At 31.9% G+C, this 16,245-nt stretch overlaps 1 protein-coding gene across 1 annotated transcript; it reads right to left on the minus strand.

Moving 5' to 3' along the window:
- Nucleotides 1-8,918, minus strand: LOC107437269 (DNA polymerase epsilon catalytic subunit 1). The gene has a single exon (XM_016049202.3). The coding sequence runs from the start codon at nucleotides 8,741-8,743 to the stop codon at nucleotides 2,036-2,038; it is 6,708 nt and encodes a 2,235-aa protein (XP_015904688.2). The 5' UTR covers nucleotides 8,744-8,918; the 3' UTR covers nucleotides 1-2,035.
- Between the last annotated feature and the right edge of the window lie 7,327 nt (nucleotides 8,919-16,245).

Genomic DNA, 16,245 nt, shown 5'->3' on the forward strand with positions numbered 1-16,245 from the left:
TTTATTAAAAAATAATAATTTATTAACCAAGATATGAAATTTACATTTTTAAAAAATATTTAATGTACACTACACAAGCACAATACATAAAGCTTAAAATTAAACTTAACACATAATGTTAAGAATTTTCAAATCAGTTTAATTCTCTATAACCAATATTAATTTACAAAAATCTTACATATAAAATAATACCAAAAAATTAAAGAAAACTAAGCTTACGAAGGGGCACACAGAAATTTTCCTAAGAGGGTGAAACTAGGGAAAATACTCATTCAAATGCTTAAAAAATAGTTTATACACGTTTTTTTTCTTCATATTTCTGAAAAACATTTTAACAAGTCAGCGTCAAATATATTCACAAGCAAATTCAATTTAATTTTCAATTATTTTTTAATTTACAATATTAGGACAAAATTCAAAATTGTAATAACAGTTAAATTTTAAGACATACTTGAGATTGTCTTATAAGAAGAAATAAAAGGAAAATTGGAAATTTTATAATCTAAAAAATTAATAACAGCTAAAAAAATTTTTTTTAAAAAATTTGTTGTATTTTTAGGAGGATACAAATGAACCTTCCTTGTGGGTGCCCATAAAACTTAAGAGGAGTTAAGAAAATTTGTCACGAGATATGAATATATTTTATATATTTATATGTTATATAATTTATATATGTAATACATTTTATATGTTACATATTTTATTAAAAATAAATTTTCATATTTATTTAACGAAGATACATTTCATGAAAAGTCATTACAGTAAAAAAGAAGAAAGAAATTTGTAGTTAACATCATTACATAAAAAGAAAAAATATGTTCTCTAATAGTTATTTTTTAAATGTAAGCATATAATATCAGTACTCAAATTTAAAGGTTATCCATTGGTCTGAGACAACTCAAATTTGCTTAAGACCACAATAAAATAATTATCAATGGTTTCCCAGACCTGCATTTGATATTAAGGAATACTAAATAGTTGCTGTTTTCTTTCTTCTGTACCTTAGCCTGAACTGCGGAAACCATGCTTACATAATATTTGAACGGCCCTAAACTATCAAAAATATGCTTACGTAATCATTGCAGAAAATTTTAAGTGAAAAATACAGGTCAGAACACTCCTTTCATGATTTAATATTTTGGAGAATTATCACATTGCTAGCTAGATTTTAAGACTTATAATTTTTAATTTAAAGAGTCTTAAAAAATACTTATTTTGAATTTGCTTCAAATTTTGCACAACTTTTGTAAATATTAATGCAAACATCGACAATATTACTACAATATAATTCATTAACAAAGCATCTATATGTCTTATTTTTTTTAAAAAAAAATTGTGAATGTTCAGTATATTTTCTAATGTATGACATTCAAACATTTAATTTTGCTAACATTTAAATTAACTTAATGTATTTAAATTAATATTCAATTTGTTACAAGTTCTCAACATTTTTCAACAATGTTTGTTTTCTTATCAAAAAGATTTAACTTTTTTTTTAAATTAACCAAATATGTAAATAAAAAATTATTTTTCGATATAAATTCTGAAAAAAAAAAAGGTGAAAGGTGTTTACACTAGTTAAAAAATTGCGAGAGGATGCCATTACATTAAAAGTATAGTAATAAAATAAATTAAAAGTGATAATAAAAGTTTGGCAGTATGTAAAATTTGGCATTGTTGGCGTAAAACAAACTTTCCCTTCACGTATAATAAAAAAAAATTTACAAATTATTACATACTGAAAACAATTATTATAAAAATATAGACTTCTTAAAAGATTAAACTAAAAAAATTAAAAGAATTACTTAAGATTAAATTTGTAAAAATTAAGTATTAAATTTGTATAAACTATTTTACACTGAAATAAATAACGAGGGAAATTACAAAATTTATAAAAAGGTTTTAAAATAAACATCAAATGATAGAAACAATAGCAAATGATTTAAAAGTAAATTTTAAAAAAAAAAATGCTGTATGTACATATTTCTCATTACTTTCAAGTTTAAGTGCAGAGAAAATTTAAAAAACCAATAGATCACAGTTTAATTTGGGGGTTCATTTTCAACACCCAAGACACAACATCACTTAATTTTTTCATTTTAAAATAATCAGCAATATTAAGAAAAGTTTTCAAAGTTTGTCCAAAATCATCTATAGGCAGAAGCGTACTAAAACGTCCGGCACAGGAACAAAACCTCGACATGTTTCTATCTTTAACCATCCTGCATTTCATACACTGTAAGTCTTGGATAACATGAGCCATAGACTTCTTCTGAATGCACTCAATCATCATAGACTCTATTTCTTTTGTATCGTATATGGAATTGCAGATGCTGCATCTCCACACTGGGATTCCTGCAAAACCACTATTATCAACTTGCTCTCTGCATAAATCTATGTTTTCACAAGTGCTGCATGTTTTGCAAATTACTTCAGTTAACACGAAGGAGAGGCATGGATCTTTCCATTCCGCTTCATCGCTGAATTCTTTCACTCCGACGATCCTCAAGAGGTCCCTGCGAACTTTAAGAACAACATCACTCAATTTGTTGTCTAAAGACAACACTTTACAAACAGCTTTAGTAAATTCCAAAGCAGGACTAGTCATTTTCAAGTGAGATCCAGGCAAAACTGGAAAGACATTCTCTCCATTAGGACCTAATTCAGAAGGAAACTTCTTTTTGATTTTTTCAACTAATATATACAATGTATGAGCAAGATCACTTCTAACATACTTGGCTAAATCATCTGTGAAGTTCTCATAATTATCTTCAGTTTCAAGAGGCTGACTAGGCTCATCGGGATTCACAATTTCTTCCGAGTGTTTTTGATAATAATCAAACGCTGTTTGAATATAATTGTCAAGAACATCGTAGAAAGTGTCTTTTATGTTAGCAACTGCAGGCAAAAACTTAGCTAAATTGAATCGTAAAGGCAATTCCCGGTTGTCATTTTCATCTTGTTCACCCTGATCACCGCCATTGAGATTGTCTAAATTTTTTACTTTAACTCCACCATAATTTACAGTATCCAGCCATAATAAATATTCCCAACAGGTTTCCACTTCTAATTTCACACCGTGGAAAAGTTCTTTGTTGCGAATACATTCATTTACATATCTGGCATAAGACACAGCATCAATAACAGACTTACGCTTTGTACAAATGATAATTCTAGTACAGGATGCATAGATAACAATAGCTCCTAGTTTTTGATATTCAAACAAAAGTTGGGTGAACATTTTCTTCATCAGGTTACTAAGAATTTGTTTAATTGCTGGCTCATATAAAAGTGACTGAGGGGATCGAAGCCAACGATATAAGTTGACTATTTGATTGTCAGCAAATACATTCCTGTAATGAAGTACTTCACGTACCCACCCAACAACCATACCTCGCAGCACACGAAAAGCTCCGGCACATAGAGCACTTTCATCGTAAATTCCAACGTTTGATGTAGCCCCACTACCGGACATCATTTCAGCTAATGAGGAAGATGTACCAGTGTCAAAAGCAATGCTGGCACTAGTTCCTTCCAGTTCAACCAAATTCTGAGCTTGTAGAACAGTTGAAACTGCCATGGTATCAAGGAGAATTTCCACACTCACATTGGGATAAACACCGGGATTACAAACCTCTGCAATGACAGTTTCAGATTCAGCTAACAGACGATTATCATCAGCTTCTTTACCGCCCAAATCGGGACGCTCAGTTGGTGAGCACCACAGAATGAAATTTTGCTTATGTAACTGACGAGCGAAAAAGACATCAGTGGCAAATAAGGAGGCATCTTGTGGCAAATTACCAACAGGTACATGGAAATAACGGCATTGCTCAAGTAACACTGCAATTGCAGAATCAACATTCATAAAGTGTCCCATCATAGTTTTTGATCCAATTCTTTGCCAATCCATAACTTGATAAAGTGTATCATTGTCGTGAATATGAAGTGATATCAGAGGAAATTCAGTAAAACTTGGCATTAACGAACTTATATCTTGAGAAGATATAGGCGATTGAATCACAACAGCCGTTGGTCCATGTTTCTCATCTTTGTACATCATTAAATATTTTTGCAAACCTTTATAAACAACTTTAATATCCTTTTCTGCATGAACTTCAAATGAATAGTCAGGGTCTGGAAGATATTTGCTGTCAGTTCCAGATGACAATTTGGAATTTCGTTCAGAAGCAAACAAATTGTTTAAATTTGGCATTTGATTTGTTCGAACAGTATCCAAGACATACACCACAACCTTTTTCAATGGTGGAAAAAAGAAACCAAACATGGCTTTTTGACCACTTGAATGATGATATAAATACAAAAGTTTCAAAGTACCTGGTTCTATGTAATTATATTGAGCAACTGATCTCAACTCTAAGTGTTTCAGATTATAAATGTCATTATCAGATGCTGCATATTGTTTCACAAATTTACGATTCACTGTGCATATACAGCCAAGCTCCACCAATGCTCGAAAAATAAGGGGAACTTGGGTTTCATACACTCCTTCAACATGTGGCAAAGATAATTCAGCTAATATATCATTACAATGCTGTTGATATACTTCCTCTTCTATAGTATATTCATACAAATTGTGAACTGGATGAGATCTGGGAAGAATACGATTTACTTTCTTCCACAAGGCACTTTCTCCAGTTTTAGGAACACGCTGATTGACATAAAATATTCGAGGTATATTCAACTTTATACTATGTAAATCATTTTCAATTAGAACCCACAGTTTATAAATTCCATAATGACCAGTTTCAGCAACTTGAATGATTTGCCAAGGACTATCCAAAACAGTCTTTTTAGCTTTTCTCAAGAATTGACCAATTCCCGATATGTTTTTATTTCCAGTTTGTCTAAGTGGAGCAGAATTTACCACTCTTCCAGATTCAGAACTTTTGGCTTTTCTTTGAGCCAACTGAAAAGCCCACTTTTTCTTCTGATAAATATACCATGTAACAAGTTCTTCTTTAGTTTTTCCAAATTTTGGAGGTGCACCTAGGACTTCCCGCCAAGATTGGGCTAGCTCTGAATCACTAAACATATTTTTCTGTTTAGACGATTTCCCACCTTTTGCATCACGAGAAGCTTTTCTTTTATTACAAACAGGAATTACAGTTTTACTAGTTGAAGGAAGACATTGATCTTCAACATCAAGAATAGGTGATTCTTCTGCTTCCTCCGGAAAAGTCTTTTCTTTGTGAGAAAATATTTCAGTGATCTTCTTCTGTTTCAAACTATCATTTTTTTCCAATAACCGTTTGTGAAGCCAGTCAGGATGTGCAACACGTGGAACAGGGTTGGGAACTTGTTGCAAAGCAGCAGGTATAGTAATGATTTTTTGAATGGCACTACTAAACCTCTCAATGTAATATTCCCAATCTAATATAGTACGAATATCAAAATCTGTTAACCCCGGAGACTTAAGCCATTTTCTCAGGTAATGTTTTTTAATGCTTGGTTCAGCTTGAAAAATTGCCAAAGGTATTGCCCGTTCAGTAACAGGACAGCCTTCTGGTTTCTTAGAGATGATGAAACGACAACTTAGTCCAGCATCTTTCACCATTTGATCACCAAGAAATTCAGCTAATCGCTTAGCTGTGCTGATGGATGTAGATTTTTGACTACCATATTCTTCTAGCTTACGAGACATACTCCTGTTTTCAGATATCAAATCAAAGAGTTCCTTATCGGGCATATTGGATGCTTTAGAATAGAGAACATCAAGCCAATAATCAGCTACTTTTGCTACAGATGCATAACATTCAGTAAGTGTCTTTCCCTTTAAAAATGCATCAAAAACAGATGACTGAAATATTTTGATAAGCTGCAATTCACCCCTCCTTTTCACTTCAAAACCTTTGAGTTCTGCAAGGGAACCATCAAAGTTGAAAACAGCATATCGTTTTTTCAGTTTCTTTCCCTCTTCTTTCGAAGCTGGTAATACCATGGCCAAATAAGGTCCATCAACTTCAAAGAAAATAGAGTTTTCATTGCGTATTTCGTATACTCGATTCACAGGATCCACCAGTTCATGATACTGATCGTTAGTATTGTGATCTTTAACCATAACATTTAACATAGCTCCAGGGTATGAAATATGCAACTTTGGCTTTTTGGGATTGGTAGTTTTGATAACAAAATTTTCTGGGAAAGAAGATGGAAGGATGCACCAAATTCCATCAGTGTCCAACTCAAGAGGTCTACCTATCTGTTCAACAATTTCTCTAGCTTTAGTAATTATGCCTGCTCCGGTGTGACACACAATACCAGCCATTTCCATACTGTACCAACGGGCTCCTCTTCTCATTACATACCCATAAAAAGAGTTTAAAATGCATTTATGAGCCAATTGCAAGGAATCATACAAAACTTCCAGAGTTTTGGATGATTTAATAGCAGATGCATCACCAGCAGCAACAGCTTCGGCCACTTTCTTCTTCGCAACTTTTAAGAGCCCTTTAAACTCATATCGACGATCTCTAAAAGCTCGAACAGTGTCAACATAGAACGAGTTTTCTTTCTGACAAATGGTGGAGTCCCGGATTTCAATTCGAGTCACATGAGTCTTTTTATAAGCTTTCCTACAGTATTCTGTTAAACGTTTTTTTTCTACAGAAGCCTGTTCTTCTTTGTTGAGTTCATGAAAAGCCACAGGCTTGCCACCTGCTTCTGAAGAAGGGAAAGTTTCAGTCTCAAGCTGTTGTTGAATACGCTGAAATTCACCTCTGGAAGCAGGCATACATTCACCACGCCAAGTCCATGGCATTATTCTTTGGCATCTAGCACCAGGTTTATTAAAGTCACAGGCTGCACAGGTTGTTTCATCAACCATAGCAGATGGCTGAAGACGATTTGTCAAAATTATGTTAGGATACATAGCACCTACATCCAAATGATAAATTAGTGGATTTTCTAACCTTGATGGACAATCTCGAAGATTACGTAACTTTTCAACAATTTCATTGGTCACTTCCTCTAAATTAAGAACTTGATCAATTGGAACATTTTCTTCCACTTCAATTGAAAATTTAAGCGTCCTTTCGACATCTTTCATCAACTTTTGAAGAGCTTCTGGCACGAGTCTGAATCTACACGGCAAATTGGCTCTAAACACGCCAGCTTCGAGAGATTCAACGTGACCACCAACATATGTCTCTTGATCTAGAACATGTCCATCTTCAGTCAGTTTGTTCAATACACTCTCTTGTTTGTTGGGGAAAATGATATTTGCGTGATAGGCTTTTACCATCAATAATGATTCACATAAAGTACCAGAACCTTTTCTTAAAACCTCATCAGGTTCCATTGGGATAATAGTACATAAAGCAAATATGAAAGGATGCACATATTTCATATACAAATAATATGTTGCTACAGCATCAGAAACTGAATAGCTGGCTAATACTTGAGGTTGCTCAGCAGCCATACGACACATGTCTTCAGGATCTAGTTCAACTGGATCATATCTTAGTTTTGCTTTTGCCACAGCTTTCAAGTTTTGACTGCCGACAGGTAAATAACTATCTCTCTTTACCCAATGAAGGCAATCAAGATGAGCACAAGGTCTAGATAGATAAAATCCATCTCTACTCTGTGAAAAGCCAATTTCTTTCAGCATATTAAGCTGGTACACAGCAGCTCTAGCTTCAACGAATTTAAAATCGAAATTGTCTCCATTATATGTGACAAATACAAGAGGCTTTACTTCTAGAATATGATCAAAAAACTTCTGAATCAAAGCTTCTTCGTTTGCTTCATTGAATACAATGAAGTTACCTTCAAATTCTGGTTTAGGAGTATACTCAAAATCATCAACATCAGATGACACAATTTCACGATTAGTGATAAGAAATCCTTGCCCATCTATCATATATGATATCATCATAATTTGATCAGTAGCTACATCAGGGAATTTGAGAGGGAGTTTTGTTGTTTCAATATCATAGGCAAGAACAGTTATATCAACAGGTTGTAGAAGCTCTTCACAAAGCCTTATTTCATTAGGAAGATTTCCACAACCTTTAACAAAATACCAATGGCCAACAAATATTTTTAAGTCAATTGATACCCTGACATGAAACGGGACATCATATTCTCTAATGTCAATAATACTATCAATCTGTTCAAACATTTTCTTTGACGTTCCTGTCTCCGGATGTTTGTTTAATATTTCATTAAATGATTTCGAGTTTTTAACCTTTTCCTTATTCTTCCTAACATGAGGCATAATATCTTTACGAACTTTAGTCAAATCATTTATAGCAGAAAACATAAGCTTCACAAACTTTCCTTTCAAACCAGATAAATGATTAGACAATTCAAGATCTTCTTTCTGGACGATTTCAACTTTACTAATAAGACCACCATACTTTCGAGTTAAATAAGAAGCAACTTCTTGTTCGGCACCTTTGACCGTTGCTACATAAAAATAAGGTTTGTATGGTAAAGTTGCTTTGAATCTTGAACCATCATCTTCAACAAAATAGAAATCAACAGCGCTGATAAGTCTCTTATCTTCATCTAAAATCTCAGTCGAGTGCATGTTATAAAGCCATGCTTTACGCTCAACACCTTCTTTATAGCGATCAAAACCGAATTTTGAGTCAATTTCATCATTAAATAAGGACTGCTGTAGCCGTCTCTCACTGTTATCTTCTTGTTTTCCGACAGATTCTCCGCCAGAATTCAGAGGATCAGCTTTATAACGACCAGTATTCATATAAACCATGATGAATAACTATAGGACTACTAGTTCTTAATTGGCGATTGTCCTTTTATACATTTTTTAAACGAGAAAATATTTTAAAAACATAAATTACAGGAACCAAAAGTAAATCACTTAATATGCTACTTGAATTTTCGCAACAAAAACATTTACTTTACTCGGTTGCAGTTGACGGAATTTCCCGCTCTATTGCAAATTTCATTAATGAATGTACTCAGCTCTACGTCATAAGTCACGTGAGTTAGATCTAAATAATTCCACATAGCTGTTTTGAACTGAAAACGAAACTAGAACAAAAATTCATTTATAATTTAACGCATTTTACTGTATTTAGATAAAATAAAAAACGTAAGAATTATCTTCTTAGGCTAACTGCAGTGTAAAATTTTTAGTTCGCTTTATATTTACAATTGCTAAATTTTCTGTAACGAATAAAAAGAATTAATAAGTTATTTTTATTTACTTTTGTTTTCAAGAAGAAATGTTGTGAAAGATTCTGAAAAACTTTATTTTATTCACGAATAAAGCCAGAAAAGAGAAAAATATTAATATATAGTATCGCATAATTGGATTTGCGACCCTTTCAATTATATAATGAAGAACATTCTTAAAAGGAGTAGAAACACATAAACTTATTCTATGTTCAAAAGAAAAAGAAAAAAGGTTCTTCATAGAACTGAAGTAATTCTATGACTTGGAAATTTTATAATAATGGAAAGAGAAATAAGAAATCATGTAAAAAAGCAGCTAAAAACTGTAATTTCAAAAGAAAATTGTGCAGCACAGCAGAAATTCCACAAGAAAATTGAAAACAATAGCAAATTGCAAACAAAGAAGAAAACAATGAAAATTATGAAAAATAAAATAATGGCAAACGCATAGCTGACGTACATCAGGGGGTACCAGCCCCGGAAATCATAAAAATACAAAACCTTTTCTATCGAGAGAGAACGACAAATGTCTAAAATTTGCTCTTCCTGTACCCATAAGGTTTTGCAAGAAGTTTAAGGAAAGAGAAAAAAGAAATTCAAAATGCAATTAGTTTATGTATTTTACTTTTGTGTTTTGTTTTTGTATTATATGTTGTATTGTATTTCCTATTCTCTTTTTCTCTCTTCCTGGACTTCTTGCAAAACCTTTGGGGTACAGAGAAAGCAAATTTTAGACGTTTGTCGTGCTCTCTCGATAGAAAATGTTTTGCATTTTTATGACTTCTGGGGCTGGTGCCCCCTGACGACGTCAGCTTCACTTGTCACTATTATATTTTTCTTTTTTTTCGCAATTTTCATTGTTTATAATTTGCTAAAATTTTTTTCTTAAATTATTTGCGTTTTTACTGCGTTTTTTTTTATTCATATTTATTCGCCCCCGCCACCTTCAGCAAATTGTTGCATTGCTTACTATTTAGCGTAAAACTTCAAATTTTTCGAAATTTCAAAAATTATTTAGCTAAATATCAATCTAATTAATTAACTTATAATAATATTGTATCACGGTGCTAGTGTTCTTCAATTGTCTGCTTCTTAATCACATCTTGAACATTTGTTGCGTTTTTCAAGTAGGTTATGAATGGTTATGAATAAGAAAAGTTTTCTTTTTTTGCTTTTGTTTAACTCATGTAAAATTTTTACAGAAAAATAACTATCATAGCAAAGTTTTAAAAAAAATCAAAGGGTGGTAGCCTAGAAAAAAAAGAGCACTTGTATTACGATAAAATGAAGCGTAATCTGCCAGCTACATCTGAAAAAAAATTTCAACACGACCCGCATACGAGTATATAACACATAAACACACATTCTTGGCTACAAACAAAAACGGAGTTTTAACCTTTTTCACATTAATAGAGTTCTACTTTTTTGCGTTCATATGGGCAAGATAATCTACGTGGCTCGGGGAGATCACTCAGGTTCCAGATTTGTATTCATTTACGGAATGCAGGAATTGAATTGATCAATTTGTTTTCCTGATATTTTATTAAAATATTGTTTTATTTCGCTGAACTGAAAAGCTGTGAGAGGCATAATACATATCTAGAAATAAAATTTTGTTTGTGCTAATTAAAGAGACGTTTAATTAATCAAAAAAATCGATTGTGGAAAGTTTTTTCCATGTATGGAAACGTATTTAAAATTTTTGAAGTCTTAAGCTAGAGGAATATGTCATTTTCCCTGCCAAGGGCCAAAGGAAGGATCAATCTCATCACCTGTGATTTTTTTTCGAATGCAAATGAAAGCATCTGTTTACATGAATGAACATTTTTCTTAACAAAATGTATAAATATTGCGGTTTTTTGTAAGAACATTTCAATATGCAAGTCGCAAAGATGAGAACGATTACCTGGATTTAAAAAAATAATCAGTTGCGCAAAAAAAAAAAGAAAAAAGAAAGAAAATTCTTAAAGAATATAAACTGCGTGGCTCAATGAGAAGAAATAAAGCCGAAGTAATCATACTCGTTAATGAGATCTACAACAGTTCAAATAGGGAATGATTGTTCTTTTATTTTTATACATTTTGGTAACAAATTTTATAAACATTGTAGATTTATGTAAGAACATTTCAACATGTAAGTCGTAACAAAGAGAACGATTACCTGGACTTGATAAATAATCATCTGTATAAGAAACGAAATTTCTTTAAAGAATATAAACTGTGTGACTCAGGAAAAAGAAATAAAGGCGAAGTAATCATACTCGTTAACGAGATCCACAACAGTTCAAATAGGGAATGATTGTTCTTTTATTTTTATACATTTTGGTAACAAATTTTATAAACATTGTAGATTTATGTAAGAACATTTCAACATGTAAGTCGTAACAAAGAGAACGATTACCTGGATTTGATAAATAATCATCTGTATAAGAAACAAAATTTCTTTAAAGAATATAAACTGGAAGGAAAAAGAAATAAAGGCGAAGTAATCATACTCGTTTACGAGATCTGCAACAGTTCAAATAAGGAATGTTTTTCTTTATTTTTTATCTCACTTGCCTTAATTTCTCTTTGTTTTTAAAAGTTTTATTACAAATGTTAAGATTTATATCTAACCACACCTAATCTCCTTCTCTCATTTTTTCGGTTCCTTTTGACATCTACTCAAGAGTGATCTTTCAAAATAAAGATCTCGAGAGTGAAAAATTATCTTATGTAGAACAGTGGATAATTGGTCAATATTTAAAGCAAAAAAAAAGGAAAAAAAAAAGACAGGCAAAATTCACGAAGAAGCATAATAAAATAATAATAATAAATAAGCTTATAAATATCGTTCCTTTAACATGTCAAATTTCAACATTTCGTAGTTGCATTTCGGGGGCTGCAGATCGTACCGCATTGTATTTTTACAACATCTTTAACAGTTATTAATTCTCATACTAATAATCAAATTTTAACTTTTTTGATACCATTGCATCGTATTCTCTATACAGTTTCGTTTCTACACTCCTCTCCAGAAATTTCGAGTTTCTAAATAAAATAAATAGAATACGCAGTAAATCAATGTTTTTTCGTTAATTTAATTCAGATTAGTATATTAATTATAAATATTTCTTATAGATATAATTTACTAGTACTTTATTAAGACTATTTTTTATTAAAATAAAAAAATATTTTTAATTCAATTTTGGTGCTTGAAATACATTGAAATTTCCAAATAAAATTTTTTAAAAACGAAATAGAACGAGAAAAAAAAGAGCAAAATTAAATTTTATTTTTGTATATGAGTTAGATTTATTATTTAATTTGGATTTATTATTATTATTATTTATTATATGTAAGTTGGATTTATCATTAGATTCATTATATATTATGTCTTACGATAACAGTGAGATATTTCTATTTAAATAATTTATTTTCTGAAAAGTATAATAAATAAATCCATTCAATTGTTTAATGTTTAACAAATTAGGTTCTGTGTTAATATGAAAAGCAATTTAACAAATTTATAATAGGGTTACTTCGAGCTCTGCTGTAAGAGCAGTTATACATAATACTAGAAACTAATAATTGTATGTAAAAATTTATTGAAACAATCTTACCAAAAAAGTACAGATAAAAATCAAAAGATTTTTCTTAATGCTTGAAAAGTATTTGTACATCTTCAATCAAGCTATTCTAGAAAGTTGTTTAAAAGAACGACATTTTTATTTGCTTTTGACGAAACTACTCATGTTTTGTATCGTACGAGTTAAATAAAAATCATAAAACTTGTGTATTTTCAGTTGTTGTTACTATAGAAATTCAGAATCAAATTGAGCAGCAACAGTAAAACAAACACACTCAATCATTTAATTCTGTAAATTAGATATAAGCGTGTCGTGATCATTTTGCGTGATTTGTTCCCAGGAATATTTGCTTTGATGTCGGAAAGAACATTAATTACAGATCTATTGCAAGTTGAAGTCAAGTAACACAGCAATAGCGCTTACTGACATCAAAAATTCACGGAGTTTTGCAGGGACTATTATTTTTTTTTCTACATTATTATTTTTATGACAGTTTTAATTTTTTATTCTATTTGATATTGTTAATTCATTTATTCTATTTCATGTTGCTAATTTATTTATTATTTGAAAAATAATTTAAAATTAAAAACGGTATCATTAAAGATGAATAATAATACTGTTTCCTCTATATAGATAGTTTAAACATATTCTCAAAATAGCTAATAATTCAATAAAAAAAAATTATTCTGTTCATTATATACTTGTGTACAATCGAGATAAGTTAAGGCTCAAATTTTCGAGTTCGAACCCATCTAACCCGAGCTCGAGATTGATAAGAATTAAATTTAGTACACCCAAGTCTGAGATTTAATATATACTATNAAAAGAGAATTCAAAATAATTTGTTTTGTAAGGGGTGAATAAAAAAAATCAACTAATCAGTACTTAACAACACTATGGATAAATCTGAAACTCGTTTACCAACACTATTTAAGAGCTTAGTGGAAGAACCAGGTAAGTGGTAAGTGACATTTTAGGGGTATTCATGAATCAAAGATAGATGAAAACAAAGTGCTTGCCTCAATATGGGTATGCTAAATGTAACAGAATTATTTTTGCTATCACTTTAAACATAATTCATACAACATAACTAATTTTTATAAAAGTCGAGCAGTTGAACAGCAGACTCAATTTTGAGTGTACCGCAATTAATATTCAGTTCTAGCCTTGTAATTTAGAACCCAATCTAGAAGACAAGAGAACTCCAGGATCAAGTATTGGGATAAATTTTGCCTTCGTGGAGGACTTTTTTGATGGAAATAATCCATTTGCGTTATTGCGTTGTATAGAAAAGAGAACCACGAAAACCTCACACAGTTAGTGTGATGGCAAGGGGACTCAAATCCATGATTCGTCAAGCACTGAGGATATTTTACACCATCACTGCTGGTCGGTGCTAGCCGGGTGCGGAGTTCGTAGCTACCCGCCATCGCTGGGATTCGAACCCGGTTCACCTCATTGGGAGGCAAACGCTCTATCCCCAGAGCCACCACGGCTTAACGTAACCAATTCTCATTACTTTTAATTAAGTTTGAATTATTTTTATTTTCAAATTAGGCAGTGATAAATAAAATAAGACAAAGAATCATTAGTACCGCCTTCTGATAGACTGGTGATAAAATAGTTTGTACCTCACTTTTTTCTTCTTCTTACTCTGATTATAGACTCTCTGAAAACATCACTTACCTGGTTTTTCCACTAAGCTCAATAATTTATAATTTGGAATATATAAAATAATTTTATTCATTTATCTTTTATTATTTGTTGCCCTTCCCCGTGACTTCACCCAATAAAAATAAGCAAAACACGTTTTTTGTAGTTGTTCTCAATAAAATAGAGATTAACTGTATTTATCACCACTTGCCGTGATGATATAGCTCGCCGTCAATTTACGATTGTCAAAATTTACCACTATCAAGTAATTTTCTCCGATAGTTATCCTTTTCAAGAGTTAGTAGGACAGTTATTTCCAAAGTATCGATATTAAGACTGCTTATAGTTTGAACGCAATTGGTTAATGTTCGGTGATAGTTAAAACTACACATCAGTGTATAATCAGTGCATAATAATCAGCAGTGCTTAATAATCATCAAATATATCAATATAATACATTATAACCATATTTGTATATTTGGGAGTTATTGCATAAACCTTAAACGTTTGAGTTTTGTACGAAATAGATTTATCAATGGCAGCAAACTAGTGTTGTGATTTCAAAAATAAATAGAATTCGCATATGACCATTTCTCTATCTGATCTTTAATTAACAATTTAAAATATTTATGAGTAGTGGTGGAAAAAGTTCGTTCAATTATAGTTCATTAAAACATTAGCACACTCCCACTGGAAAAATATTTCGATATTGATATATACTTATACAATATCTTCTACACTACTGTGCAATATTGGAGTTTGTAATTTAAATTATCTTGGGTAAAAATCAGCTTTATTCAAACTAACTTAGACATTCAAAAGATTATTTCGTTTTTTTTCCTTTTATTTATTTTTTACAGAAACGAAGCATGATTCTTGTAGTGAATAAATATTTTATTAAATTATACACTGTTTATTCTGATCCAATACCTTTTACCATCTTTCTCGCAGTAGCACGATTCTATGCTCATAAAATATTTATTCTTCGCTGGCAGAAAAAAAAAATAACTAATCGAAGTAATTTTTGTCTTCTCCATTTGAAATAAAGGTCTTACTGTCCAAAACATAGTAGAGAGTGGAAGAAATTTGGTAGACAATCCGATTCTCGTCCTCAATGATGATGTGCTTTTTAAAATTGGTTCACTTTTCTTGACGTTCGGGAAGCAAAATATAGACGTCAACGTAAAACGGCACAGATTTTTCTCCGTAAGAACATGAGAAACCCGCATGCGGTGCTGCGAGATAAAACCTAGGCGTTTCTATTGATCCTGAACAGCCGAATTCGTTAAATTTAATCTAGTAGTGACCACCTAGGTTTTTATTTTATTTTATTGTATAACCAGCATTAAGCAGCCGACTCAATTCAGAGTATACGACTAGCAATGTCCAACTCCGAACCAAATCCACAAGACAAGGAAACTCCAAGAACAAGTATTTGGACAAATTTTGCTTTCGTGGAGGATTTTTTGAGGAAACTAATCCACATTTGCGTTGCATGGAGAGGAAAAACGCGAAAACCACCCACGGTTAACCTGATGGCAAGGGGACTCTAACCCATGATCCGTTTACCACTGAGGATATTTTACGTCAGCACAATGGTCGGAGCAAGCCGGGTACGAAATTCGTATCCACCAAACAACGCAAGGATTCGAGCCCGAGTAAAGGCCTGGTTTCTTAGGACAGGACGCCGTCAGCTGGAAATCAGCGCTAACCTCTGATTGGTCCATTTGTGAGCTTGATAGTATACGTCATCGAACGCTCATCTTGAACTACAATTGCCGTCCAACTCAACTGCAGTTGGATTACAACGTGACGTTAACCACAGAAGCAATGGCGGACAACATCCAACAGC

The sequence above is a fragment of the Parasteatoda tepidariorum genome, chromosome 10 (assembly GCF_043381705.1).
Source record: "Parasteatoda tepidariorum isolate YZ-2023 chromosome 10, CAS_Ptep_4.0, whole genome shotgun sequence".
NCBI lineage: Eukaryota > Metazoa > Arthropoda > Arachnida > Araneae > Theridiidae > Parasteatoda > Parasteatoda tepidariorum.